This window comes from Oryx dammah, unplaced genomic scaffold, assembly GCF_014754425.2.
Source record: "Oryx dammah isolate SB20612 unplaced genomic scaffold, SCBI_Odam_1.1 HiC_scaffold_10, whole genome shotgun sequence".
Classification (NCBI taxonomy): domain Eukaryota; kingdom Metazoa; phylum Chordata; class Mammalia; order Artiodactyla; family Bovidae; genus Oryx; species Oryx dammah.
In genome coordinates, this window is record NW_024070194.1 from 40,816,054 (window position 1) to 40,842,997 (window position 26,944).

Genomic DNA, 26,944 nt, shown 5'->3' on the forward strand with positions numbered 1-26,944 from the left:
CATTCCCTGGGCTCCTTCCCTTCTCGGCAGAAGGAAACGTAGACAGAGGAGTAGCCATGGGCTGGCCTATCAGTGGGGCTGTCCTGCCCATCGCACTCTCTGAGGGGCAGGATGTTTCCTCCAATGTGACCCTCTCCCAGTGCAGGAGGCTGGGAGGCATCTGCAGGTGGACCAGCGCTCACGGTTAGACCCCAGGCTCCAGTCACCCTGTGCCTGCCTGGGCTCTTTCAGGCTTACCTGCTGGTCTCCATTCCACAGACATCTGTCACACACCTTTTCTGCACTAGGCCCAGTTCTGGATACTGGGAGGGAGGCAGTGAACAAATCCCTGCTGAAAGGAAGCTGATACTCAGTGGGGCAGGTGGACAATGAAGGAGGTAGCCTCTTATCTAGTGTTTAATGAGCACAAGAGCCACAGTAATTGTAGCAAGTAAGCAAGTTGTGTGTTCCACATTAGTTTCTTAAATACAGCAGCAGTGCGTGTGCGCACACACACACGTGCCCCTGCACATACACACACATACACACACACACACACACACACAGCTATCTTAATTTCCCGGGTCTGTCCAGCTGTGTCCTGTTTTGGATTGAGCTGGACCAGAGATGGCTTTCTTCTGTCTGTGTTCAGGCAGGTATTGTGTTGATTGCACATACTTGTGGTTGGGTTAGCATTGGATGGACGTTCCTCCCAGCTGAAGCTTAGAGTTGGCTGTGAAAGGTCTCCTTTCTTCCCCAAGGCCAGGCAGCCTTTTGCTGTTCAGCACCCTGAAGACGAGGCCAGTCTGTGTATTTGTGCTTGTCATTTTCATGCCTCCGCATGGAAGTCTTGGCCCTGAGGCGTCTTTTGGCAGACAAACAAAGATAGCTTGTTCAGAACCTGATTGACAAATAATGTATTGCTCCTCGCACTGGAAAATAGAACTAGAACTTATTTTGTTAGGTGATTTCTCAGAAAGCTGCATGTCACTGTCCCATGGAAAAACCCCGCAGGCAAGGAGGAAGCAGTGTTTCCTGCAGGGACAGCCCAGAGCACTGGTCACTGAGTGACTGCACTATCTGTTTGATATAGAAGCAGCATATCGATCGGTTTGTGAAAATCTGAGAAGTCATGAATATCCAAGGACAGCTTTTGGATGATTTTTGAGTACCCTGGAGTAAATTTTTAAGTACCTAGAGGATCGTTTGCATAACACTTACATTTTCGTGATTTGAAGATCTAGGTTTGCTGACCTTATTCTCCAGTGGTGTAAGTCTGGAGGAAATTGTTAACGAAATCCAAGTTAAAAAAAATAATGGGTGGACTGGAAAGATGAGTAGAAATTGAGGTGGAATTAAATAGGGACAAATAGTCCAGAAAGTCTGATTTTGAGAATTAATTCCCTGATTGTGATAGGGCAAAGCCCTGGTTAGAGTCCTGTTCTGGGTGTGGTGATGGTTAGTGGGTTAGTGACCTCATGTTGAATTGGGGCCACCTGTGTTAGGCATTAAAAATAAATGTGTTCTTCATTTACATGGTTAAATATAAAATTGGTGTCAAGGGTCTGGGTTTCCTTATTCTGACCCTGGCAGACACCATGGGAGTGCTGGGGTCTGTTTTGTGACCTGGGAGTTTCTAGGGTGTAAGAGTCAGTTCCTGGAGGGCTGGGGGAGAGAAGCTGGGAGAGAAAGGCTTTGTGGGATGGTGGAGGGAGTGTTCTAGGAATCTGAAGGGTTGTTATTGCACGACAGAGTTATTCTGGACATCTTTAAAGGCTTTAGCTGGAACAAGGGCTGGAAGTGGAACAGCCACAAATCTTGGCCTGATTCTAGGAAGACTGTTTCTCTATTGAAGTAGCAAAGAAAGAGGGAGTGCTGTGTGAGGTGACTCTCAGCCACTGTTTAAGCAAAGGCTGGACTGATAAGGCCAGGAATCCCAAGGAGGTTTCAAGGATTTCTTCGACCTTGAGTTTTATGGCTTTGGTGGAGAGGACAGGAAGGGCAGTGAACTCAAGAGCTTTACCCGGATCAGATTCTTTATCAGAAACTTCTCTGGAGGCAGTGGCAAGAGTGCAGGACCCAGGCTTCCCAGGTGCCTCAGTGGTAAAGAATTTGCCTGCCAATGCAGGAGACACGGGTTCCATCCCTGGTCCAGGAAGATCTCACATGCCATGGAGCAACTAAGTCCGTGTGCCTAGAACTCGTGCTCCACAACAAGAGAAGCTACCACAATGAGAAGCCTGTGTACTGCAACTAGAGAGGAGCCTCCACTCGCCACAATGAGAGAAAAACCTGCACAGCAACGAAAATGCAGCATAACCAAAAATAAATAAATATAAAAAAAGAGCGCGGGACCTAGCGGACTTAGTTGCAGGGCCCGTGGGGAAGCCTTTTGATCCTTCAGGAATACTTTGGCTACTGCCGCTTGGTCTCAACACCTTCCCAGGGCCACACAGGTCGGTTGCCCAGCTCTGTCGCCAGGCAGCTTCTGGCCTGAAGGAATCCTCTTCCTTCTGGTGCCTTCCTCCTCTTCCCCACCGCTGGCCTTTCCCGAAAGTTCTCCCTGCTGCCCTCAGCAATCATACCCGAAACTGAGGCAGTGAACGCCCCTCACGCTCTCACGTGCCTTCACTTCCCCATCAGAGCTGTGCTGCCAGAGGACACTCTCCTCTCATTTCCTTGGTCTGGTGCCCAGCTTGCCCTCATAGTACTGAGAACAGAATTTTTAACATCTTATGAATTCACCAAAGTGAATGAGTTGATTTTAGTACTTTTAGAAAGTAATTTCAAACACAGACGCCTGATGGTAGAGATAATCTCTACTGAATGTTTGGCAGGGTCCTGAGTGGGTGATGCTTCTCGGTCACACGTGTGACAGTCCAACAAAGTGGAGGGGCCTGCTGTTTCTCAGGTGATCTCGTGCCGGCTGTGAAAGCTGAGATCCCACACTTGTACAGCTACTTTAGAGAGTAACCCAGGCCACTCTGTCTGGGCTGTTCTGTTCCTTCTTTCACTTCAAAATGCTGCCTTCCATCCTTCCATCTGTAGAAAAAGGACAGGATTTCATCACCACTGATCTCTGACACACTTGGGCCTCCATCTCCTCAGCACCAACCACGTCCTTAGGGCTGTTAAAAACAGCACGTGGGCTGCGCTTAAGTCACCTGGGTGACTGACCATGACGGCCTCTTCAGTGGTGTCACATACAGGAGGCATGTTTCTGGGCCCTGGTTCTGGGGCGTTTGCTGTTGGGGGCCCTCTGGGTGCTCTTTCTTTCATCATAAGCTCAGGTGCAGGGTGGATGGGGCGCCAGTGAGTGGTGCTTTTGTCCTAAAGCCTTAAGAGAGGGGACGGCGTCTGTGCCAGTCTGGGCAGGAGTTGGGGGAGAGTGCAGGCTGCGCTTGTGTTACCAAACCAGACTTGAGTCAGTCCGCTCACCCGTGCACAGTAGAGCCAGCTACTGACAGCAGGTTGTGGTGAAGGAAAGTGCAGTGTTTATTGCAGGGTGCCAAGTAGGTGTCCAGGGTAGCTGGTGCTCGAAACACCTGGACTCCCTGATGGGTTTTGGAAAGCCTTTTAAAGTCCAGGTGAGGGAGGGGAGTTCCAGGGTATGTGACCAGCTTGTGCACAGTTCTCTGATTGGTTGATGGTGAGGTAATGGGGCTGTTAAGATGATCAGTCCTCAGGCTCCAGTAGGTCTAGTAGTTCATTTCTTCCATTCAGTGGGCGTTTTAGCATCTGTAAGAGAACTCAGGAACGTGTGTGAGATACGATTATTGAGAGAGGAGCTAAAGCCGAGTGTATGGGGGAGGGCGTGTCCCACATGTCCTGCTTGGTTACACCGTGATCTGCTCCCATCTGGGCTCCCCCAAAGCCTATCGCCACCCACCCTTTGTTTCCTGGTGGCCCTTGCCAGGCTGCCCCTTTCTGGGTCTCTGACCACGGGGCAACAACAAACACTCCTGGGTCCTGGCCACAGGGGTGGAGCCATGTGTATGGGGCGAACTCACTCTGCCCTTCCATGCCAGCTCTTTCTGTTAAATAACAAATACAATAAAACAAGAGCAGCAAAAATGGGGAACTTCCCGTCCTGTGGGAAGTGAGGTTCAGCAGGACCACTTGGGAAACAGGGTTGAACTCATTGTGCAGCTGCTTCTGCCCTCCTGTACTTCCCCCACCCCTGGTTCTGCTGCAGACCCCTGGTTTCCGGCGGAATGTCATCCCCTCTGGGTTGGGTTGGGTCATATGCAAACCTCAGGCCAATCAATCAGCTTGTTCAGGGGGATGGGGCACTCTGATCAGCCAGCCAAGCCTAAGCCTGGGAATGGAGGCAGGGGCCTCGTGGATGCGTGAGGTGAGGGCATGGTATTCAGCATCCCCATCCCTCACCCCCGCAGCCTTGCCCCAGGCCATGGGCTGCCTTCCTCCCCAAATTTCAGTGGCTTCACAGAGTTGGGAGTGCCCTGCTCAGCAAGGCCTGTGTTGAACCAGAGAACTGGGGCCTCTCAGGGTGGATGTGTCAGAAGCCTTGGGGACAGGATAACCCAGGTCTGAGAAGCCCTGTTCTCTGTGGACGATGGGCAGGTGATTTTCCTCAGCAGTGTGATCATGAACCCATGTCAGTACCAGCCTACAGAGTTACAGTGTTTTCTGAAAACGTTCCACGCACCAGGTGTTCGAGCTGCTGCCCTCTCCAGGCTGGTTGGGGTTGCAATGCCTGCAGTTTGCAGACCTGTTCCAGCCTTCCCCTTCTTGTGCTGCAGGGAGCTACTGGAGACCACATGCCGCCTGGCCAACACGCTCAAGAGGTATGGAGTCCGCCGAGGGGACCGAGTGGCCATCTACATGCCTGTCTCCCCACTGGCTGTGGCTGCCATGCTGGCCTGTGCCAGGATCGGAGCCATCCACAATGTCATCTTTGCTGGCTTCAGTGTGGGGTCCTTGGCTGGGAGGATCAACGATGGTGAGCATGTGGGCAGTGGGATGAGGGGAGAAATCTGGGTTCCCCTTGGCCTTCAGGGACTCAGGGTGGTGGCAGACATCACTGAAAGTCGCAGAGACAGATGATGGGCACTGCCAAGCACAGTGCGTGGCTGAATGAGCATTTGCTCTATGAGCTGAGATCCAAGTACACTGGATTGAACCGCATGAAGAAGGAAGAGTCCAGGTGGAGGGAATGGCATAGGTATCTGCTGGAGGAGGCCATGTGGCTGCAGTGGAGGCAGGAAGAAACGTAGGGTGAAAGGAGGCTGGGGAGGTCTGGGGAAGGTTCTACCAGTCAACAGATGAGAGCCTTTGTGGTGAGGAATGATGGAGTCAGGTATGGGCCTTGTGGTGTATCTTTAAGACTTTCTGTGTGCAGGTAGGTCAGAGGCTCCCAGACAGGTGTGTAGAGCAATATTATCTCCTTTTTTTTCTGGTGTCAGAGGGCAGAGTGTCTGCATGGTGGCCCCATGTTTGTACAGCCAGATCCCTGGTCCCTTGAGATCCTGGAGGGCTCACTGAGCTGGCTCCCCCAGGAGGTGCCAAGTTCTGGGGGTTGTTGGGAATTCTTTTGTGTCTCACAGAAGACTTGCCTTTGGGTAGTGGACAGAGCTGAAGGGCAGAGTTCTCAGACCTCAGCTGACCACCCTTTTTAGGAAAGACTGGGGAGCCTTTCTGTTTCCTCTCAACATTTCCTGTTGCTTTCAGGGTTAGTGCTGCCATTCCCTTCTCTTTCTCTCTCAACTTTAGCACCTACTGTGTGCCAGGCTCTACCTGAGCAATCTGTGAAGGTCATCTCCTATAATTTTAATTTAGTCTTCATAAATACCATATGAGATAAGACTTTTGCCATTTCCACCCTATCCTTTTTCCTATTACTATTGCATCACTTTAAAGTGTACAATTCAGAGACATTAAGCACATTCACAGTGTCGTGCAACCATCATCACTATTCCAGAATTTTCCATCCCTCGAATGGACATCTCATACCCACAAAGCAGGCATTCACCATTTCCCCTCATCCAGCCTCTGGCAACCACCGACCTGCTTTCTGTTTCTGTGATTTGTCTGTTCCGGATGTTTTGTAAAAACGAACTCCTACAATGTGTGGCATTCTGTGAGCCACTTCTTTCACTAAGCATGGTGTTTTCAAGGTGGACCTGTGTTGTAGTGTGAATCAGTATTTCATTTATTTTTGTAGGTGAACAATATCTCACTGTATGGATAGATTACATTTTGTCTGTCCATTATTCTGTTTATGGGCATTTTGACTTGTTTCTAATTTTTGGCTGTTATGAATAGAGCTGCTATGAACGTTTATGTACAAGAACACCTCCTTTCAATTGTTTGGGGGTATACCTAGGAATGGAATTGCTGGCACATGTGGTAAATCTATTTTAACTTCCTGACGAACTGCAAAACTTTTCCAATGGAACTGCTCTGTGTTCCATGTCCACTAGCAATGTGTGAGGGTTCCAATTTCCCCAAATCCTCATCAACACTTATTTTCCTTTTAAAAAAATTATAGCCATTCCAGTGGGTCTGAAGTGGTATCTCATTGTAGTTTTGATTTGTATTTTCCAAATGACTAATATCACTGGATGTCTTTTCATGTGCTTGTTGTCCATTTGTGTCTTTTTTGGAGAAATGTCTACTTAAGTCCTTGGCTCTTTTTCTAATTGGTCATTTGTCTTTTTTGTTGTTGTTGAGTTGTGAGTTCTCTATATATTATAGATACTGTACCTTTATCAGGTATATGATTCACAATTATCTCATTCTCTGTGTTGTCTTTTTGCTTTCTCAATATTGACCTTTTATGCACAAAAATTTTTAATTGTGATAAAGTCCAGTTCATCTATTTCCTTTTGTTGTTTTTCTGGTGTATTATTTAAGATTCAGTTGCTGAATACAACATTATGAAGATCTGTCTCTGTGTTTTCCTCTAATAGTGTTTTTTTTTTTTTTTTTTCTAATAGTGTTTTAATACTTAGCTTTTTCATTTAGGTCTTTGATGCATTTTGAGTTAGTTTTTGTATATGGTGGGAAGTAAGGGTCCAACCTCATTTTTTTAAATCTGTGCATATCCAGCGATACCAGCACCATTTGTTGAAGAAACCATTCTTCCCACGTTGAATGGTCTTGACATCCTTGTCAAAACTAACTTGACTGTATATTTGAGGGCTCTTTTCTGAGTTCTGTGTTATGCTCCACTGATATATATATATCTATCCTTGATCTTCGTATGTTGAATCCTTGCATTCCAGGAATAAATCCCTCCTACTCATGATATATAACCTTATTGCTATGCTACTGGATACAGTTTGTTAGCATTTGGTTGAGAGTTTTTGCATCAGTGTTTATAAGGGATATTGGTCTGTAGTTTTCTTTTCTTGTGATGTGTTTGTCTGATTTTGGGATCAGGGTAATGGTGGCCACATAGAATGAGTGAGAAAGCATTTCTACCTCTGCAATTTTTAGAATGAGTTTTAGAAAGATTGATGTTAATTTATTTTTATTTGGTAGAATTCTCCAGTGAAGCCATCTGGTCCTGGAGACCCAGGCACAGAGAAGGGAAGTGACTTGCCCAGGATCATACTGCTGCTTAGTGACAGACCCAGGGTGTGAACCCAGGCATCTTGCTGATGCTTTTAACATTACATTAGGCTGCTCCTTTTCTGACTTGCTGACGTGGTCATAGTTACCAAATGTTTCTGTTAAGATTCTCTGAAATAAGAAAAAGCAGTTGATTCTGGGGAATTGGTAACTGGATGCAGGGCAACTCCTAGACCTCAGGAATCCTAAACAGCCAGGCCATGGGAAGGCAGGGCCCAGTCAGCTCCAAGAGCCTTAGTAGGGAAAACTCCTATAGCTTTTCTCCAAAACTTTGCCATTAAGCAACTCTTCCCCAATACCCTACACCTCCATTCAGGTATCAGTTTCCTGGGGGTAAGACCCTGTTGGGACAAGTGTCTGTGTCCTCTTGGGTCAGTGAGTGTAGTATTTTGGTTATCTGCTGTATTACAAGCTACTCCAAAAGTTAGTACTTAGAATAGTGTATTGTCTTATTATATTTCATGATTCTGTGGGGCAGGAGTCAGGTGGGCATAGTGGGAGTGGCTTCACCATGCTCTGTGGTATCTGGGACATCAGCTGGGTTGGCTTGGAAGGTTGGGGGGCCAGGGTCTCTTCCTCTTCATGTGGCCTTGCACATGATTGATGTAAACTCCCTCACAGCAAAGGCTATGAGGGCAGAATAGTGGCCTGAGCAATTGCCAGTGCCCCAACCCCCAGTATCTGTGAACATGTCCCTTCCGTGGCAGACGACCTCTGCAGGTGTGATGGGGTGCTAAGATGGGGGAATGATGCTGGTTGTCCCAAGCTAACTACCCAAGTCCTTAAAAACACAGAACTCTCTTTGGCTGAAGCTGTGGCAGAGAGGAAGGTCAGAGAGATTCAAAGTGGGGCAAGGACTTGACCTGCCTTTGCTGGCTTTGAGGATGAGGAGGTGTTGCCCCAGGGGGGTGTAGTGGCTCTAAAAGCTGAGGACAACCCCTGACCGACTGTCAGCAAGGTGGGGGCCTCAGTCCTGCAGTCACATGGAACTGAGTTCTGCCAACACCCTTAATAGCCTGGAAGCAGATTCTACCCTGAGCTTCAGGTGAGATCGCCAACCCCTGACCCCTTGATACTGGCTGTGAAACTCTAAGCAGAGGACCCTGCTGAGCTCACCCAGGCTACAAAACCATAAGCTAAAAAAAAAATAATGGGTGTTCTGAGACACTAAACTTGTGGTAATTGGCCATGGGAGCAATTAAAAACAAATAGAGGACTCCCCTGGTGGTCCAGTGGTTGGGAATCTGTCTGCCAGTGCTGGGGACAGGGGTTCAATCCCTGGTCCCAGAAGATTCCACATGCCACAGGGCAACTAACTTTATGTGCCACAACCACTGAGCCCACGAGCTGCAACTTGAGAAGCCCTCATGTCCAAGGGCCATGCTCTGCAACAAGAGAAGCCACCGCAATGAGAAGCCCACACACGGCAACTCGAGAGTAGCCTCTGCTCACTGCAACTAGAGAAAGTCCATGCACAGCAACGAGGACTTAGCATAGTGGAAAATAACTAAATATTAAAACAAACAAACAAAGACAAATACAGATGCTGAGATCTGGTAAAAAAAAAAAAAAAAAAACTAGGGTGAAAGCAAATTCCCACAGACAAAGTGTCTGTGGTCCCACCTGTGCTGATGTGCTTGCCGTGGCCCTGCTGCCCGTCCTCAGGGGCCTCAGGGAGTGGAGGCTCCCCAAGCACCTCCTGGGGACTGGACCTGCCAGGGCTTGGAGGTTCCAGTCCTGGAGGACCACTCGGGCAGGGAGGCCTCGCACAGGTGGGCACCAGGAGTAAGGCCTGCATCACGGAGGCCAGGGTCCCAGCACCCAGGATGGGCAGGGGCTGCTGTCTCCTCCAGGGGATCTTGAGCATCCTGCCTCATACGCCATTGAGGGGGTCCCTTTCCCTTTGCTGGTCCGTCTCCCTTCCTGCCTGGTGCAGAGCTTCCCTGGACAGTCCCCGCCCAGGGAGACAGGCCTGGAGAGTCTCAGGCAGGCTCTGTCCACCTGTCTCAGGTGGCTGGCAGGGCTGTGCCACCTCCAGGGTTCTTGCTTGGGAGGAAGAGAGGTTGTGAGCATGCCTTTTGAAAGTGCATCTCAGCCCGCAAAACTGAGGGAGACTAGTGCCTCGGGTAGGGCCCCAGGAGCTGGTCCTGGAGTGAGAATTCAAGTGCAGGCAGTTCACTGGGGAGGGGGTCCTGGGAGGCACTGTGGGCTGTGGAGTGTGAGGCCGGGGAGCTGCCTCCGTGGGTGCCCAGGTCTCAGACCCCATGGGAATCCCCAAGGCGATGGGGCCCCATGCATCAGCATGACCCCCGAGGGGCGAGGGACCCGGTTGAGGGCTGCTGGGTGGGTGGTTCCCCAGGACCTCTGCCCATGGCTCCAAATCAGCCCTCTGTGCCCACACCACAGGTTGAGGGCCGTGTGTGGTCGTCAGCAGGGCAGCTGGATGTTTGTTCCAGACTCTTCCTCAGGGGCCAGTTGTACAGTAGCCCACTTTATCCCTGATCCCTTCAGTTTATTCCGGGTTTGGGTGTTGTGGGTGGAGGGTGGGTGGTGGAGGGTCCCCCCAGAGCAGGTGGGAGTGGGAATGGGAATCTGGAAGAGTTGAGCTTCCGGTGGCTCCTCTCCATTACACCCACTTCTCCCAGGTTCTGAGCATGAAGTTCCCAAAGCAGATGGAACTTCACATTTCTGTGTGGACTCTCCTGCTCAAGGATGGACTTCCTCCATCACACCCTTAGGTCTGGGACGTGTGGTGGTCTGGGCTGTGAGAGTTAGACTAGGGAGGAAACTGACCAGAAATTCCTGCGTTTGACTCCGATAGCCCAGTGCAAGGTGGTTATTACCTTCAACCAAGGACTCCGGGGAGGGCGCGTGGTGCAACTGAAGAAGATCGTGGACGAAGCCATAAAGGTCTGCCCATCTGTCCAGCATGTCCTGGTGGCTCACAGGACAGACAACAAGGTCCACATGGGGGATCTGGATGTTTCCCTTGAGCAGGTGAGTCTATCTTTTTTTGTATAGTTTGAGCAGAAGAGGTTGCCATTGGATTAACTGGGTCTTATCAGAGTGTAGTTCTCAATCTGGGTCCCTCAGAGGTACCCAGTGTTCCTCTGTGTTATCTGATGGGCTTCCATCCTGGTGGGGAAGATGGAACTCAAAGTCCACAAACAGAGGGAAACACTTCACATAACGAAATGATTGGATCCATCTTTTTATCTTGCATTATCTAGGGCGGGCTAGATAAGGTGAACCCTGAGCCTGGTCTCCCAAGTCCTGCGGCCGTGGGGGAGAGGAGGTCTCTGGGAGGCTGGGTGTGGGGCAAAGTCTCTATCCTTGATGGGCCATCTGGTCCTCTCCCTCACAGGAGATGGCCAAGGAGGAGCCGGTATGTGCCCCAGAGAGCATGGGCAGTGAGGATACACTCTTCCTGTTGTATACCTCGGGGAGCACTGGGAAGCCCAAGGGGCTCGTTCACACCCAGGCGGGCTACCTGCTGTATGCTGCCCTGACGCACCGGGTAAGGCGCCACCCTGGGGAGATCTGTGGGAGGGGCTAGGGGCGGCTGGACTTGGGGGCCACAACTGCTGCTGTGTTCAAGAGCAGGGCCAGGAGTCCTAGCACCAGTGTGGTTGGAGGGGTGGGCTTGCGGGGCAGTGTCTGTGCCTGTCAGAAGGGCCTGGGTCCCGCATGCCCTGGTTTCCTGCTTGTCCTCAGCCCATCACATGTGTGCTGAGTCTTTGTGGGGCCTGCCCTGCTGCTGGCACAGCTGCTTTCCGGCACTGGGTGCCCCGGACATTCCAGCATTCTTGGGCCCTTCTCCCATATGACTGCATTGGTGTAAGGACGAGTACATTGCTGTTATTTGTTAAAATGCTTGCTTCTGTTTAAGAGATCTTTTGGGTCTGATTTTAAAAGAAAGTAAAACATTTTCTTGGGCCTCTAAAATGCTGTGGCCTCTAGGCTCTGCTTACTGGGGCCTCAATTTGAAAGGAAAAAATTTTTTAAAAGATTTGCTTTTATGAGGAGACTTAAATTTAGTCCATGGAGATTGCATCCAGGGGGCCATCCTTTAAGGATTATGAAGCAAATGATCTGGAACAGCTTTATTCCAGTAAATGCATTTAAAAATCAGCACTCATTTAAATATGAGTGGGTGGGTGGGGGCCTCTGGTTACTGTGTATCTCTGGTTGCCTTGGGGAGGAGCTGACCCTTTCCAAGGGGTCAGAGACAAGTTCTCAGGATACTGTCTGTGGACCTGATTTCCTCTGACCAGAAGCAGAACTCAGCCCCTACCAGCGTGAGCAGCAGTGGAGCAGACTGGCCAGGTGACCCAGAAGCCCAGGTCCATCCAAGCAAGGCTTGGATGCTGAGAGCACCTACATTCTGGCTGAGGTCCAGGGCCCCATCCCCTCAGTCACTGGCGGGGTTGGTGGTGGGCTATGCTGATCAGCCAGGTCAGTCACTTGGAGGCAGACCTCATGGATGAGTGTGGACTAGGAGCCAGTGATGCCTCCTGTGAGTGCTGGCCACTCGTGGGCAGCTCTGAGGATGTGGAAGTGAGGCAGAACGACAGATATGGCTAGAACCAGGCCAGACAGATGAGGTATTACGCTTGACACTATCCATGTTAAAGCCGCTGTCTTCTGGCTGCTGGGTGACTGTGTTCATCACGGAGCCGTTCTCGTCTAAAAGTCCCTTGCTCGGCTCTGGGGAGGTGTGTTGCAAAGTCTGAAACATTGGGTAAGTCAGAACGCTTTGGAAAATGTAACTACTGAGACTGAACACCAAAGAAGTCGAAGAATGGGTCAAAGTGTTTCCCTATTTCCCTAATGCTAACAAAATTAGCATTAGGGGTTCCCTGGTGGCTCAGATCAGAGAAGGCAATGGCACCCCACTCCAGTTCTCTGGCCTGGAAAATCGCATGGATGGAGGAGCCCGGTGGGCTGCCGTCCATGGGGTCGCTAAGAGCCGGACACAACTGAGCGACTTCACTTTCACTTTTCACTTTCATGCATTGGAGAAGGAAATGGCAACCTGCTCCAGTGTTCTTGCCTGGAGAATCCCAGAGACGGGGGAGCCTGGTGGGCTGTCGTCTATGGGGTCGCATAGAGTCGGACACAACTGAAGTGACTTAGCAGTAGCAGGTGGCTCAGATGGAAAAAAATCTGAATGTGGGAGACCTGGGTTCAATTCTTGGGAAGATCCCCCTGGAGAGGGGAATGGTAACCCACTGCACTATTCTTGCCTGGAGAATTCCATGGACAGAGGAGTGTGGTGGGCAACAGTCTATGGGGTCACAAAGAATCGGATACATCTGAGTATGAACACGACTAACACACACACAGCATTAGGGAAGCTGTCAATGTGGTGAAATAGTTTCCATTTGTTTTCAAGCGTTACTAGGGCACTGTCTGCATGAGCAGAAGCAATGGGGATGCAAGGGTGGGACCATCTTTTGAATTTCTCTTCAATACAGTGAGGGCATTTTAAAGCATTAGGAATAGAAACTTTCAGCCTTTTGTATGTAAGTGTATGTCTGTGAGTGTGCACATATGTGTGTGTGCATGTGCTGAAGGTGTTAGGGCTGTTGGTTTGTTCAGGGAAAGGGAAGTTGAGTCTGTAGGGGTGGTGGGGATGTGAGCAGGCTTCGGGGATGTGAGTGGTGGTGTCGGGGTGCCTTGCTGGTCCCGGGCACCTGCTCTCCTTCCAAGAACGGCAAGGAGACAGAACGCCAGTCTCTTGAAAGACGTGGCACAGTGGGTATGCATTGTATTAAAACCCTCTCAGTCTCAGGATGCTGTGGGCTTTGGGGTGTGGGTGTCCTGCTTCACTGGTGGAGCAGGAGTGCTGTTTCCTTGAGATTCTGCCTCTGCTCATAGCTCCGCAGGGTCCTAGCCAACTTGGGACCACTGTGCTGTCTGGGAACTGCTGGGGGACCTCAGGGTGTGTCTGTGGCAGCAGGAGATGGGACTGCTCGTCCAAAGGTTGAAAAAAACCTTTACTGCAAAAGAGAACACAGACACAGGGACTTCTCTGGCAGTCCAGCAGTTCAGACTCCATGCTCCCAATGTAAGGGGTCCAGATTCAATCCGTGGTCAGGGAGCGAGATCCTGTATGCCGCAGCTAAAGATTCTTCAGTGAAGACTAAAGATCCTGCTTGCCACAACCAACACCTGGCCCAGCTAAATAAATAAAAACACAGATACAGAAAACCATCAAAATGAAATCTGTGATTTCACAAATGATTGCTCAACAAACCCACTTCAGTCAAAAACCGGAATACCTCTGCCTGACACGGAAGCCCCTTCCTGGCCCACCTGATCCCAGTCCCCCTGGCCCCTCGACGTTCATCCAGGTTTTATAGTGTCCCTGCCCTGGTTTCCTGGTTTTGTCACTCTAATGTGCATCCCTAGCTACTGAGGCTTACTGTTGCCCACTGATTGTTGTTTAGTCACTCAGCTGGGGCCGACTTTGTGGCCCCATGGACCGGCATGCCAGGCTTCCCCGTCCTCCACTGTCCCCCGCAGGCTGGTGGTTGCGGGAAGGCCATGTTTGGCCAGTGGATTTCCCTCCACCCTGTCACTGCCTTAAGCGCTGTCCATCGTGGTGTCCGGCCCTGTGTCCCTCTGTCCCTTTGTCTCCCACAGATGGGCGGGTGGACCTGCAGACTGAGTCAGGCTCAGGTTTTAGCCTTTGGCAAGAATAAGCAGATGGCCATGTCTCAGGCTCTTAAAAGCTGATGAGGCTTGATGTGTTTCTCGGTCGATTTGGCTTTTGTTTTTTTGCCCTTTTTAAAAGATTAAAAAAATATATGGCTTAACTTAATATAGAAGAAAATGGCAACCCACTCCAGTAATCTTGCTTGGGAAATCCCATGGACAAAGGAGCCTGGTGGGCTACAGTCCATGGGGTCGCAAAAGTCAGATATGACTTAGCAACTAAACCACTAAAGGCAGAGGTGCCCTTATTTTAGACACAGGAGTGCATGGAGTTCACCTGTGGGTACACGTGTGCCTCCCACCTGTGTTAGGACGCAGGCTTCTCTGGCTCCCCTGACTTCTGCCCCGCAACCCCACCTCAGGGCCAGTGCTGGGTGACTCCTGGCACATGGGTGGGCTTTGTGTCATGGAGTGTCCTCTCTGGGGTCTGGCTCCCTCCGCTGTCCCCAGTGGCCGTCTCCTCATCATGGCTGTTCTGCCCTGACTGCTGCTCTCGGGGGCTGTGGGAGCAGCCAGGCTCTGACAGGACACACCCAGCGACGTGCGGGAACTGCTGCCAAGCTCTTGATAGCCCCTCCCCTGTCTCTGCAGCTTGTGTTTGACTACCGGCCAGGTGACGTCTTTGGCTGCGTGGCTGATATCGGCTGGATCACAGGACACAGCTATGTGGTGTACGGGCCCCTCTGCAACGGAGCGACCAGCGTCCTTTTTGAGAGCACTCCGGTTTACCCCAATGCGGGTGCGGGCTGCAGGAGGGGCCGGAAGGAGGAGCAGAGGTTGGGGGGTGTGGGGCGAGTGGTGGAGAGTTCCGGTGACAAAGCTGCCGGGCCGGGCCGGGCCAGGTGTGCAGAGGGGTCACACGAGCAGTGGAGAGGGTCTGACCTCTGAAGGCTTCAAGACACCACCCACCCTAATGTCCCTCTCACCTCTGTGGCCACCTGACCGGATCCTGCCCTTCCTGGAAACCCAGGCCAGTGGCCAGCCTCCTGGGTCCCCTGCTGCCTGTCCTTCGGGCTACTCGGGCAGTGTGACCTGGAGCCGATGCCATGGAGTGGCATTCCTTTGAGGACCCCCATCTTGCTCTCCTGGCATCTCCCTCCCTCATGCCACCGCATCCTCCAGTGTCTGTTCAGATGTGACCAGATGTTGGAAGTTGTGCTGAGGCTGTTGCCCAGGCAGTCCACGGCGATGATAGCTCCGTGCCCAGAACTTTGGTCCCTTGTCTGGGTCCTCTCCAGCCTCCTGCAGAGGCCAGCTGTGCTCCTGGAAGACACGCAGAAGGCCTGGCTGGGGATGGGAGGCGCATCTCAGGTGGCCTCAGTGAGTTGGGGGTGATAGGGCCCGTGCATCCTGTGTGTCACCGCTGCTCCAGGGAGCACTGGTAACCTCTGGAGGCTGTTTATGTCCTCCTGGATGTGGGTTCTGCATTGGTGCTACTTCACCGTAACGTCCCTTTGACTGCTTCCTTGCTGTGTCACGTGGGTCAGGACGTGGGCTGGCAGGCCCAGGGCCAGGCGGAGGTGGTGCACGGCGAGCCCCTCCCCTTCCAGCAGTGGTGCAGAGTGGGTTTCGTGAACACTGTAGGTGTTTGCATGCATCCAGCACATGGTAACGTGGGTCATCTCTGAGTGAGGCTCATGGAGGTGACATGACCCGGGGCCTCTCATAGGTCGGTACTGGGAGATGGTGCAGAGGCTGAAGATCAATCAGTTCTATGGCGCCCCGACGGCCTACCGGCTGCTGCTGAAGTTTGAGGACTCCTGGGTGAAGAAGTATGACCGCTCTTCTCTGCGGACCTTGGGCTCAGGTGAGCGGCTGCAGGCGCGTGTGTGTCGGAGCCGCGCAGGCCTCTGGATGCTTCATCATGATGGCCATGTCTGTGCTGAGTCCACTTGATGTGGCCACAGCGGTAGAAAGCAGATGTCCTCCCTGGAAGCCCTTTTCCGGAGCCCACAGCCATGGAGGGACTGGAGCTCAGCACTGCGACCTTGTCTGTATTCTGTCTTCATTATGAAAACTCAGCATTGTGGGAAGGTCAGGCCCTGGCTGGTTCCCCGCTGCTGCCTGGGATTTTACCCGCTCTGTTCCCAGCACGAGCATCTGTGCCGTTCTGCTCTTGGGTGCGTGTCTCCAGGCAGGGACGGTGTTGCGAGATTAGAGGTTACCTTCACTTTTATGATAATTTGGATCCATGTCGCCAGGTCACGTGAGGACATTTTGGAAAGGTGACCTTGAGTTGAGGTGGTCCTTGGAGGGGGAAGGTTTCAGGCCTGTTCTCCCGTAGGGGATTTAGTTGCTAAGGAAGCAGGACCAGGTAATGAGGGAGATGCTGCTTGAGGGTCTGTGTGTCCCCCAGGCCTGGCAGACTTCTGTGGGCCTCACTCCCTAAAACCCAAGACCAGAGCCACTCTCTCAGACCAGGAGTGTGCCGAAACCCCCTGCCCCAGGGAGCCCTCACAGGCTAGCCAGGCCTCTGTAACGGGGCAGCCCAGCCACATAACCAGTGCCAATAGCAGAGGCCTGTGGGGTGTTCTGAGACCAGGGTATTGTCGAGGAAAATAATCAGTAACCAGTGTATAATAAGAATTGTCATTTAGTCGCTCAGTCGTGTCCAACTCTTTGCGAGCAACTAATAAGAATAGAAGAGAGTTTTATTCAAGCCCAGCTGAGGAGGCTAGATCTGAGGAGCTGCTCCAGAGAAGTATGTTGTTGCTAAGTCGCTTCAGTCGTGTCCGACTCTGTGCGACCCCATAGATGGTAGCCCACCAGGCTCCCCCGTCTCTGGGATTCTCCAGGCAAGAACACTGGAGTGGGTTGCCATTTCCTTCTCCAATGCATGAAAGTGAAAGTGAAGTCGCTCAGTCGTGTCCGGCTCTTAGCGACCCCATGGACTGCAGCCTAGCAGGCTCCTCCGCCCATGGAATTTTCCAGGCAAGAGTACTGGACTGGGTTGCCATTGCTTTCTCTGCTAGAGAAGTATGGTTTTTAGCAATTCTATGTCTTATCAGAACAAAATACATCAAACAAGTCAGGGATACATGCCTTCAAGGTTCCGAAGAAAGCCCATCAGCACGTACACAGAGTCAGTACAGCCGCGGCCCTGGGAGAAGAGTCTTATCATCAAAGGAGTTCCAGTGTCGGCATCCCAGGCAGGAGGCATTTATCTCTATCTCCTAAACTTCTGGTTGGTGTGCCCTTTTCCCTTTTTTTTTAATGACGAAAGCAGATTACAGGGTTTGTTTGACAGGCCACAGATGGGTTGTTGTCATCAGCCTAAGTCCAAGTTAAATGGCATGTGAGCCAGAACGACTTCCCCGCATCTCGACGTGCGGCCGCACTGGCAGAGGGGTGACCAGCACGGCGGCTCCTGCACTGGGACCGCTCCGTGCTTTGGCCGGTGCTGGTCCATCAGGAAAGTGCCATGACTCACTTCGCCATTCTCATCTCCACGGACTGTTTTTAGCTGCAGGCTGCAGGAACACCCTCGTCCATTTTTCCTTCTGGGGCTGGGCACTGGGCACTGCCTTCTCATCACAGAACGAGCGTGTGTGGCTTTACTGCGTTCTGCCAGCAGCAGGTGCCTAGAGCAGTTGCAGCAGGAGTGTCACTTCTAAACAGGAAGAGAGGAATTTCCCTAGTGGTCCTGTAGTTAGGACTCTGAGCTTCCACTGCAGGGGCATGGGTTTGATCCCCAGTTGGGATGACCATAAAACAGGAAGAGAAACGCCTGCATCACTCCCAAGCTGCACTCGGGTGGTGTATATATGCTGGTGTTTCCTCCACACTCTTGCCAGCCTCTTGGTTTTTGACCCCCTGATGGTGAAAATATCTCACTGTCATTTGTATTCTTCAATGGCCATAAAGAGGAGGATCTCACTGCTTTCTCAAGTCTCCTGTGTGCCTTTCAGGACAATTAACAGATCTGTTTCCCTCATGAAATCCGCTCCTTTGGTTTCAGCCCTGTTGAGTCTCTTAACACTTCTGTCTCGTATGGTTGCAGTGGGAGAGCCGATCAACCACGAGGCCTGGGAGTGGCTGCACAGGGTGGTGGGGGACGGCCGGTGCACGCTGGTAGACACCTGGTGGCAGACAGGTGAGCCTGTCCATAGGGGGAGGCTTAGCCCCACGGGCGCCTGGCGTTTGGGGAGAGGAGCTCGGGGCTGCTGCTGCTCTGCAGCTCTGACACCTGGGTGTGAAGGCTTCCCTGAGCCTCCTTTCCTCGTCTGTAAGGTGGGGCCTGGGTGGGCGCGGAGGGGGTGACACAGGAGCCCACAAGGGTCCCATCCATGGAGGCCCACCTCCTAAACCCAGCATAGTCTAGCCTGGGGCCTGCTGTTTAAGGGACCTTGAGTCTAGGATTACATGTTAGTGGGAAAAGAAGTTTTATTTGCATTGTTTTGCTTTGATTTGCCCCTCTCCTCTGGGGTGTCTGACTTATCAGAATTTGGGGGCCAAGAGACCCCTCACTGAAGTGGCTGAAGTCTCATCCTTCAAGAAGCCAGAAAGAGATGTTCCTGGTTTGCAGGCCTCGTGGTTCAGAAAGGCCCTGGGTGTTCCCTACAGTGGAGCCCCGGTGGGCCTTTCCCTGCAGGCTGATGGATCCAGAGAAATGACCAGGGGCAGAACCTGGGGCTGTTCTCCCGGTCTGGCGTCCTTGCCCTGAGCATTCTTTCCCTCTGTCCTCCTTTCCACTGCCCCCATGTCCCCATGACACAGGCTGGGGACCTCAGCTCCTGGGGCTGCCCTAGGTGTGCTCTTGTTTCCACAGTGGAGGGACCAGCACTCTAGCCTGGTTTCTCCTCAGACAGAGGTCCTTTTGTCACCGGGGCCGTTTCCGTGCCCCGGATGGCAGGTCCTCCCCTCCCTCTCTGGAGCGTACCCTTGTGTGCGGTGTGGACCTAGTGCCCATGCGGTCTGGATGCACGTGTCAGTAGCCCCAGGCCCACTGGCGTTTCTTCTTACCCCCTGCAGAAACGGGGGGCATCTGCATCTCTCCACGGCCCTCAGAGGAGGGGGCAGAGATCCTGCCCTGCATGGCGATGAGGCCCCTGTTCGGCATTGTTCCCGTTCTCATGGATGAGAAGGTGAATCACCCCTTCCACGCGCCCTGCCCAGCCCCACTGCTTGTCCTGCCGCCCTGGCCCCTGCTGCCCTCTCCCCATCACAAGGCACCCACCATAGGGTCTCCTCTTAGAGGGGAAAGCCCCTCTGGGGTGCCTGTCCTGTTCCTGCGTTGGACCCGGCAGTTTGGAGAACAGGAGATGGTCACTCCTTCTGTCTCCCGGGTCTGCAGGGAAATGTCCTGGAGGGTGGAGATGTGTCTGGGGCTCTGTGCCTGTCCCAGGCCTGGCCGGGCATGGCCCGGACCATCTACGGAGACCACCAGCGATTCCTGGATGCCTACTTCGAGGCCTACCCTGGTGAGCCTTCCCCTGTTGCTGCTGCTGGACAGTCTCAGAACTGTTTCCAAGGGGCCGGGGGTTATGTGAACTGTCCCTATTTTCCTTCCCTCTGAGTCAGAAGTGGCCCTGCTTGGGGTCCTCCTGGGGGCTCAGGCTGTGGGCTCCCAGGAGAAGCACAAGGACGCCACCCTGGCAACGACGGTGGTGGCCCCAGGCCTTCCCTGTCTCCCTGTTGTTGTCCTCCTGACGTGTGTAGTGTGGTTGGGCGGAAGTTCGCAAATACGTGTGCCGGTGGGAACTGATGCCCAGCAGTGGCAAGCCCATCAGAGACACTAATGGGGAAGCTGGAGTGGGCTCCTTGCAGCTCCTGCTTCCAGGCTCAGCCTCCGGCCGTCTGGCAGCCGTTCTGCCCTTTACTGGCACCAGCCAGGCAGCACATGGGGAGTGTCCCCTGCGGGAGTCTGCTGGGGGTGGGGGTCGGCACTTACTCCCGTTCAGGAGGGTGTCTCGTGGAAAGACGGGAGCCCTACTGGTCCTGGCTGGCGCTGGGGCCGACTCCCGCGCTGTGGTGCAGGCTACTACTTCACGGGAGACGGGGCTTACCGAACAGAGGAGGGCTACTACGAGATCACTGGGCGCATGGACGACGTTATCAACATCAGCGGCCACCGGGTGGGGACTGCGGAGATCGAGGACGCCTTGGTAAGCACGGCCGCTGCTGGTCTGGGGGCTGAGTCTGAGTCAGTGCCTCACCTCTCTGTGTTCTGTCCTGCCCAGGCTGACCACCCCGCGGTGCCCGAGACCGCTGTCATTGGCTACCCGCACGACATCAAGGGAGAAGGTGCGTCCTCCACCCTCCGGCCCTGGGGGCGGGGCCTCTAGGAGGCGTGAACTCTTGGGCAGGGCCAGGGCTTTCCCTGGGGTCAGGCTGCTGGCTCACCCCTCCTTCAAGCGGGGGTTTGGGGGAGGGGGCCGAACAGCACGAATGGTAGAAAAAAGTCTGGATTCTGCAGCTCCGCCATCTTTGAGGGACACTCACTTGTGGCAAGCAGCCCTGACCTTTTGGCCCAGCTGAGCTCGGGGCGCTTCCTCCTGGTCCACAGCCTCCCCTGGCTAGGGATATGTGTGCAAGTGCCCCTCGCTGCCCGCACGTGGAAGGCCCGGACTCTCTCTGGGGAAGTCTGACCTGGGTTCCCCTGCACAGCGAAGGGCCAGGGAAGTGCAGAGCCTGTGACAGGACTGATCCTCATTGACACGTTTTGCTTCAAAGCCTGCCGGTTTCTAAGCTGTGGGTCTGGGAAGGGGCAGGCTCATCTGAGCTGTAATGCCAGGTGGGCAGTGGTGACACTGGCTGGCCTGACCAACTCTCCGTGTTGCCCTTCAGGACAGACGGAGCTCTCTGCCTGGAGCAGCCCAGGCACACTTCCTCTTGGGGTCCTAGCGTCTCCAGCCTCCCTGGCCATGTCTGCGTGCTGCTCTTCTATGAGTTACTCACTGTCTCTAAGCCAACCTTTAGGAAAACTGAACACTTATTAAGTGCTTTAAAAAAGCATTTTCAGTTACCATGAAGGACACACCCGTGAGGCTGTCTCCCTTGTGAACTGGCTGAGACTCAAGATGGGGGTGTCAGGGGTTGAGGGGATGAGACAGGACAAGTCCTCGTGTGTGTGTCTCAGGGCCCTTGGGCCATGCCATGTTCCACCAGCCTCCCTTGCCTCCTAGTGGCTCTGGGTGTTGCCTGCCAGGCTTTGGGAGAGAATTTGTGTATCGGCTATCGTTATGTGCATTTTCCTGATTTCTAACACATTTGAGCATTTGTCCACTTGTCAAACATAAACAACAAAAACTGTGGGTGTGTGTTTTTCCCCACTCCCTCTGCACTTGACCTGACGGGGGGGAGCTCCCCAGGTCTCGTGTGATTAGGACGCAGACCTAGAGAGCGACCTAAGTCCCTGCCCTGTGGGCTCATGTGCTGGAGGGGCCCGGGGAGAGGGGAGAGGCAGCTGGATCTGTTCAGCGGGATTCGTAGGCGTCTCAATCAGGGGTGGGCTCGGGGCAGGGATAGGCAGGCCAGCGAGCAATATGGAGGCTGCATATGAAGGGAGCTGCGGTAGGAGGGGGCAGTGCAGGTCAGACTGTCCAAAGTGACGCTGGGACAGTGACCACTCACACGGAGAGAAATGGAGTTGGGGCCGTATGCCCGGGAGCCCCTCTGATCCTCTCTCGAGTACTGAAAACAAAACCTGGTGTTTATGCTAAACTATTGGTTGACCAGCACAGCCCAATAGAGCTTCTTGCTGAGCAAGCCATTCATCTGTGCTGTCCACACAGTGGCTCCCAGCTGCATTTTACACTGAACTTGTGTTTAAATAGCTATGGGTCTGGTGCCCACAGGCTGGACACAGATCCACAGACTAGTGTCTGGGGAGTGATTCCACGCCCGATGCACATGGTGGAAAGTGAGTCTCTGACAGCCCATGTCACGGCTGTGTCACAGGCGTAAGGACAGAGGTGAGTCACGGCTCCAGGGTCTCTCCACATGTGTCCGCCATCCCGGGGCACTCAGAGGAGCCGCTGGAGTCACTTCCACCTTGAATGAAAATGGAAATGCACCTTCAGGGAGGCAGCTACAGGGATCAGTGGCCACAGGCGCACTGGCCTCTGATCTAAAACCCCTTTGGACTTAATGGCGATTGTGTGAAACACGCTGCCCTGGGAGGTAGTTCATGTTCTGAACCTCTGCTCTCCTTCCAGCTGCCTTCGCCTTCATTGTGTTGAAAGATGACGTGGGTGATGTGGACGTGGTGGTGAAGGAGCTCCGGTTGGTGGTGGCCCACAAGATTGCCAAGTACGCAGTGCCCGATCAGGTCCTGGTGAGTGGACACCCCTCAGGGGCCACCGAGCTGCTGCTTTTCAGCCTTCTTTCTGCTTCCTACCATTGACAGGGTGGCAGCAGGAGGTGGGTGAGGGGGTGGCTGCTGCGTCCTCGGAGTAGGGGAGGAGTTACAGTATCAGCGTGGACAGCTCCCGGGCACTCAGGCCTGGCTGGGTTGCAGAGGGTCAGGCATTGTAAATAGAGAGGCCTGGGTCTGGACCAGATGTCCCTGGGCTGGTGGGGAGATGCCACCAGAGTCTGCCTGGGAGCCTTTGCTGGGGTGGGTTTTGGGGGAGGACTGGGCCATCTTCTCAGTCCCAGTGGCTTTTCAATCCTTTCAACACCAGCCCACGACCTTCTTTAGCTGGGAGTTAGGACTCTGAGACAGGAGGGCCCAGCCTCACTTGGTGCCATATGAGTGACACTGTTGGCCTGGTGACCAGAGCTTCACCTGAACTCCCCGTCGATGAACAAGTTTCTTTCTAAGGACCGGCCACTGTTATAGGCCCTAAATGCAGCCCTTCATGTATTGCCTTGACATTGAATGCCTGTGGTTGGATAATGTCAAACACTAAGTTTCAAACACTGAGCAAGACGACATTTTCCTCTCAAGCAGCTCCTACTTCTTACGTTAGAAAAGCCAATTATGGTCCCAGCCAGGGGAGGAGACAAGGTGCCCCTCAAACACCTGGTTCTGCTGTCACCCGAGAGCCCTCCCAGCTTAACTGGCGGGAGGAATGGGTGTCAGCAGTGAGGTCCACCAGGTATGGGTAGAGCCTCCGCGGTGGAGATTCAGCTAACCCCCGGGCAGTGGATGGTTTCAGCTTTAGGTCCAGAAGGAGGAGAACAAGGGCTTCCCAGGCAGAGCTAGTGATAAACAACCCATGTGCTAATGCAGGAGATGTAACAGATGTGGGTTCAGTTCCCGAGTTGGGAAGATCCCCTGGAGGAAGGCCCGGCAACCCACTCCAGTATTCTTGCCTGGAGCATCCCATGGACAGAGGAGCCTGGCGGGCTACAGTCCATGGGGTCGCAAGGAGTCAAACACGACTGAAGTGACTTAGGATGCATGCTTGGAGAATAAAACTGGAGGCCACAGCCCCGCCGCTCTCTGTGAGGGGGGTGCTGCACCTCAGCCATTCCTATTGGGTCCTCGGGGAGGGGTGTCTTCCTCCAGGACACCCTCATCTCACTACAGCTGGACACCAGCTGGGAGTCTGAGCACCACTCAAAGGCTAATGCTGCGCCTTCCCTGCCAGGTAGTGAAGCGTCTTCCAAAAACTCGGTCTGGAAAAGTCATGCGGAGGCTCCTCAGGAAGATCGTCATGGGCCGAGCTCAGGACCTGGGGGACACCACCACTCTCGAGGACCCTGGCGTCATCACGGAGATCCTGAGCGCCTACCAGGAGTACAAAGACAAGCGGGGGTGTGCCAAATGATGGCTCTGCTGAGACCAGGCCCCTAATGTGTGCTCCTAGGACACAGCTCCCGAGTCAGCTTGTTCCTAGACGCCCCAGCAGAACCCAGGCTGCCCTCCTTGTGAAGCCTGAAGTCCCCGCCTTCCCCCCCCGGGGACCCATGACAGGTCCTCGCCCAGGACGAGCTTCCTCCCTCTTGTCCCGAATCTGGTTTCCTGGTGAAAAGTCCATCCCCCTGTCCCCCTGACAGCACAGGAAGGTGGAGCCCCTGTGTCTGCTCAGTTGGACTGGGAGCAAACAGCAGTCATGTTTCCTCCAGATGTTTCTAGAAACAAAAGGTGAAGATTTTATTTTTATACTTTTATATTTTAGAAGAAACATGGTGCCCACACACATGCAGTGTGTGCTCTACTTGCACACGCTCTTCTTAACAGTTACGAAAAGCTTCCTTTTTTGCCTACGCTCGTGGGGAAGCGTGGCGGGCTGGAGGGTGCACTTTGGGTTACTGTTTGGCTTGTTGGAAATGTAAGTTGGAAATGTTTGTGCCTCTGTCTTAACACAGCTATCTTGAAACCTCTCAAGCCCACAGCATCTATTTTTGGTGTGTTTCCACTTCTCTTGATTTGTGTGTGATGAAACCTAGCTGCTAGAAGCACCTGTGGGGATGGGTTCTGGTCGTGTGTGTTTGTGCAGGCTGTGGTCTGGGATGATTACTCTCCCCTGGCCTAGGACCCTCTTAGCCGCCGGTTGGTGTGCTCCACTCTTGGGGCTCTTCAGGGAAGCTGGGGACTCACTAATGCAGCTGAAACTGGGTCCCCGCAAACCGTCCTACCTCCCTGCTCTGAGCCAGTCTTTCCCTTTGCCAATGTGCCTTGAGTCCTCTGGACTTGACAAAATGATGTGGACCGGTAGGCTGCAAAGGGTCTATTTATAGCCAAGCACATGAGGGCCCACTTGTGGATCAAGGGGAGGACGGCCTGCTGAGCTGGGTCCCGGAGAACAGGGAGGGCTGCCGCCACCTGGCCCTGTGCCCCACAGTGGGCGATGCCCTGCAGGCGTACAGGTGTTCACAGGGCGTCGGGTTGCTTAACAGCTGCTGTGGCCATGCTGGGTGGCCAGGCGAGGATGGGTGGCCTCGGCTGTAGCACACGGCTCTAGCAGAACCACATACCTGCACCTGTAGCGTTTCACTGGACTTGGTTCATTATAGTCAGGGCACTACTTAGGAAATGACTTCACTATAGCCTGGGACAGTGACCAGGGCCTCAAAATGATCTGCAGGGCCGTTCAAATAAAGCTTTATTTTGTTCATTCTCTTCTTTCTGTGGTGACGTTTTCTGATTAAAAAAAATTGCTGTTCTTAGTTGCTGAATATAATCCTTGTAACAAAACTGGAAGAGACCGGTTCACTCAAAAGAGAAAACTTAGAAAATTCACTATCTTCCTGGAGGAAGTACAACTCCAGGAACCTCACCTATCTTAGGCTGTTATTTGGCTAACTTAATGTGTCTCTAGACCACTGGTGCTGGCCAATCACTAGTTACCTGTGTCTAGTTGGATATGTTAAAACAAACAAACAAACTAAAAATGTAGTTCCTTGGTGGTGCCAGCCAATAACGCTCAGGTGCCACGTGGCTGGGAGCTACCAGGCTGGATGACACAGACCCGTCAGCCGTGGGGGCTGATCTAGAGCACAGAGCTCGAGGGGGTAGAAGCCCACCCAGGCAGTGACCCCCCCACCCCCTCCCTGCCACCCAGAGATGGACAGGAATTGTTTCCTTCAGTGGATGAGAGGCAGGCTTCAGAGAAAGACACGTCGAACGGGCGCCCTGAGAGGTAGGGATGAGAAATGCTCCTCAGAGCTTGAGCCCAATGGCCCAGGGACAGTGTCCCTCTGGAGCCCCCAGGTGTGGGGAGGAGGCTGGGAGCATGCTGAATTTACGAAGGTGGCTCACCAGGAAAAGACCCGGATCTACCTTTGGCTGCCTGGGAAGTCCCAGCCACAGCAGTCTGGCCCCAGGCAGGGCAGTGGGAGAGGGTTACAGGGCGACTTTTAACAAATCCAGTTACCCAGCGTCCCCTTCTGGTAAAGCAACCCTGATCTCGGTCTCCTGGGGGCTTGCGACCGTCATTCCCAGGGAAACCATGTACAAGCCTCTGTGTCCTTGTCTTTTGAAGTAAAAGGCTGACTCAAGAGTTAATGATTGGGAAAAGTGAAGATGTAGAAGCAAAGAATAGCTCTTGGGCCAGGGAGCTGTGATGGCAGAACTACCGAACTCTCAGTTCCCTGAAAGATATGGATAAATGTCTGACACATTCCTAAGTTGTTTTTACAGGCAGTAGATCCCTCCGCATGAAAACTGCTGATCCCAAGAACACAGACCCTAGACTGGTTGAAACCAGAAGGCTGATGATACTTGAAACTCCACCTTGACGTCAACTAACCTAACTCTCCATGAGCTGATCCTGCCCCGCCCTCTGAACACTAGACCACCTTCCTACTCCCTCCAGAGGGGGGTCACCTGGTCTTGAAGGCATTAGCCTACTCTTCCCCCCTTTGCCTGGCAAAGCAATAAAGCTACTCTTTTCTACTTCACCCAAAACGCAGTCTCCGTATTTCTACTTGGTGCTGGGAAATAGGCCAAGTTTCGGCAATGCTGGCATCACAGTCCTTGGCTGTGTGATGCGTCTGGCCTCTAAGAGGACTCGGAGAGAGCTCCAGCAGGGCCTGCCTGGGACAGAGTGGGGCACACTGTCCTGCCTAACGCAGCCCCAGGCTTTGCTCCCTGCATTACCTCTTCTGTCAAGACTGATAAAGACCCGACTTGGAGCCACCAACAGCAGAGAGCAGAGCGGAGATGGATGACTGATGGCGTGGAAGCAGAGCAGGGACCAGAAGGGACAGAAAGACCACTGTGCTGTGACAGCACGACACCGGCCTAACGGCAGATCCC

The 26,944-nt window shown here is 53.1% G+C and overlaps 1 protein-coding gene across 1 annotated transcript in view; it reads left to right on the forward strand.

Moving 5' to 3' along the window:
* The window catches only part of ACSS1 (acyl-CoA synthetase short chain family member 1), a 43,911-nt gene extending 18,602 nt beyond the window's left edge, over positions 1-25,309 (forward strand). Inside the window, exons 3-14 of the mRNA XM_040248852.1 lie at positions 4,743-4,942; positions 10,397-10,572; positions 10,940-11,092; positions 14,887-15,034; positions 15,965-16,102; positions 18,296-18,388; positions 19,267-19,379; positions 19,589-19,715; positions 20,272-20,399; positions 20,475-20,538; positions 22,452-22,570; positions 23,832-25,309. Coding sequence (XP_040104786.1) covers positions 4,743-4,942; positions 10,397-10,572; positions 10,940-11,092; positions 14,887-15,034; positions 15,965-16,102; positions 18,296-18,388; positions 19,267-19,379; positions 19,589-19,715; positions 20,272-20,399; positions 20,475-20,538; positions 22,452-22,570; positions 23,832-24,011 — 1,639 coding nt within the window. The 3' untranslated portion in view covers positions 24,012-25,309. The remainder of the gene's footprint in view (positions 1-4,742; positions 4,943-10,396; positions 10,573-10,939; positions 11,093-14,886; positions 15,035-15,964; positions 16,103-18,295; positions 18,389-19,266; positions 19,380-19,588; positions 19,716-20,271; positions 20,400-20,474; positions 20,539-22,451; positions 22,571-23,831) is intronic.
* Positions 25,310-26,944: the final 1,635 nt, after the last annotated feature.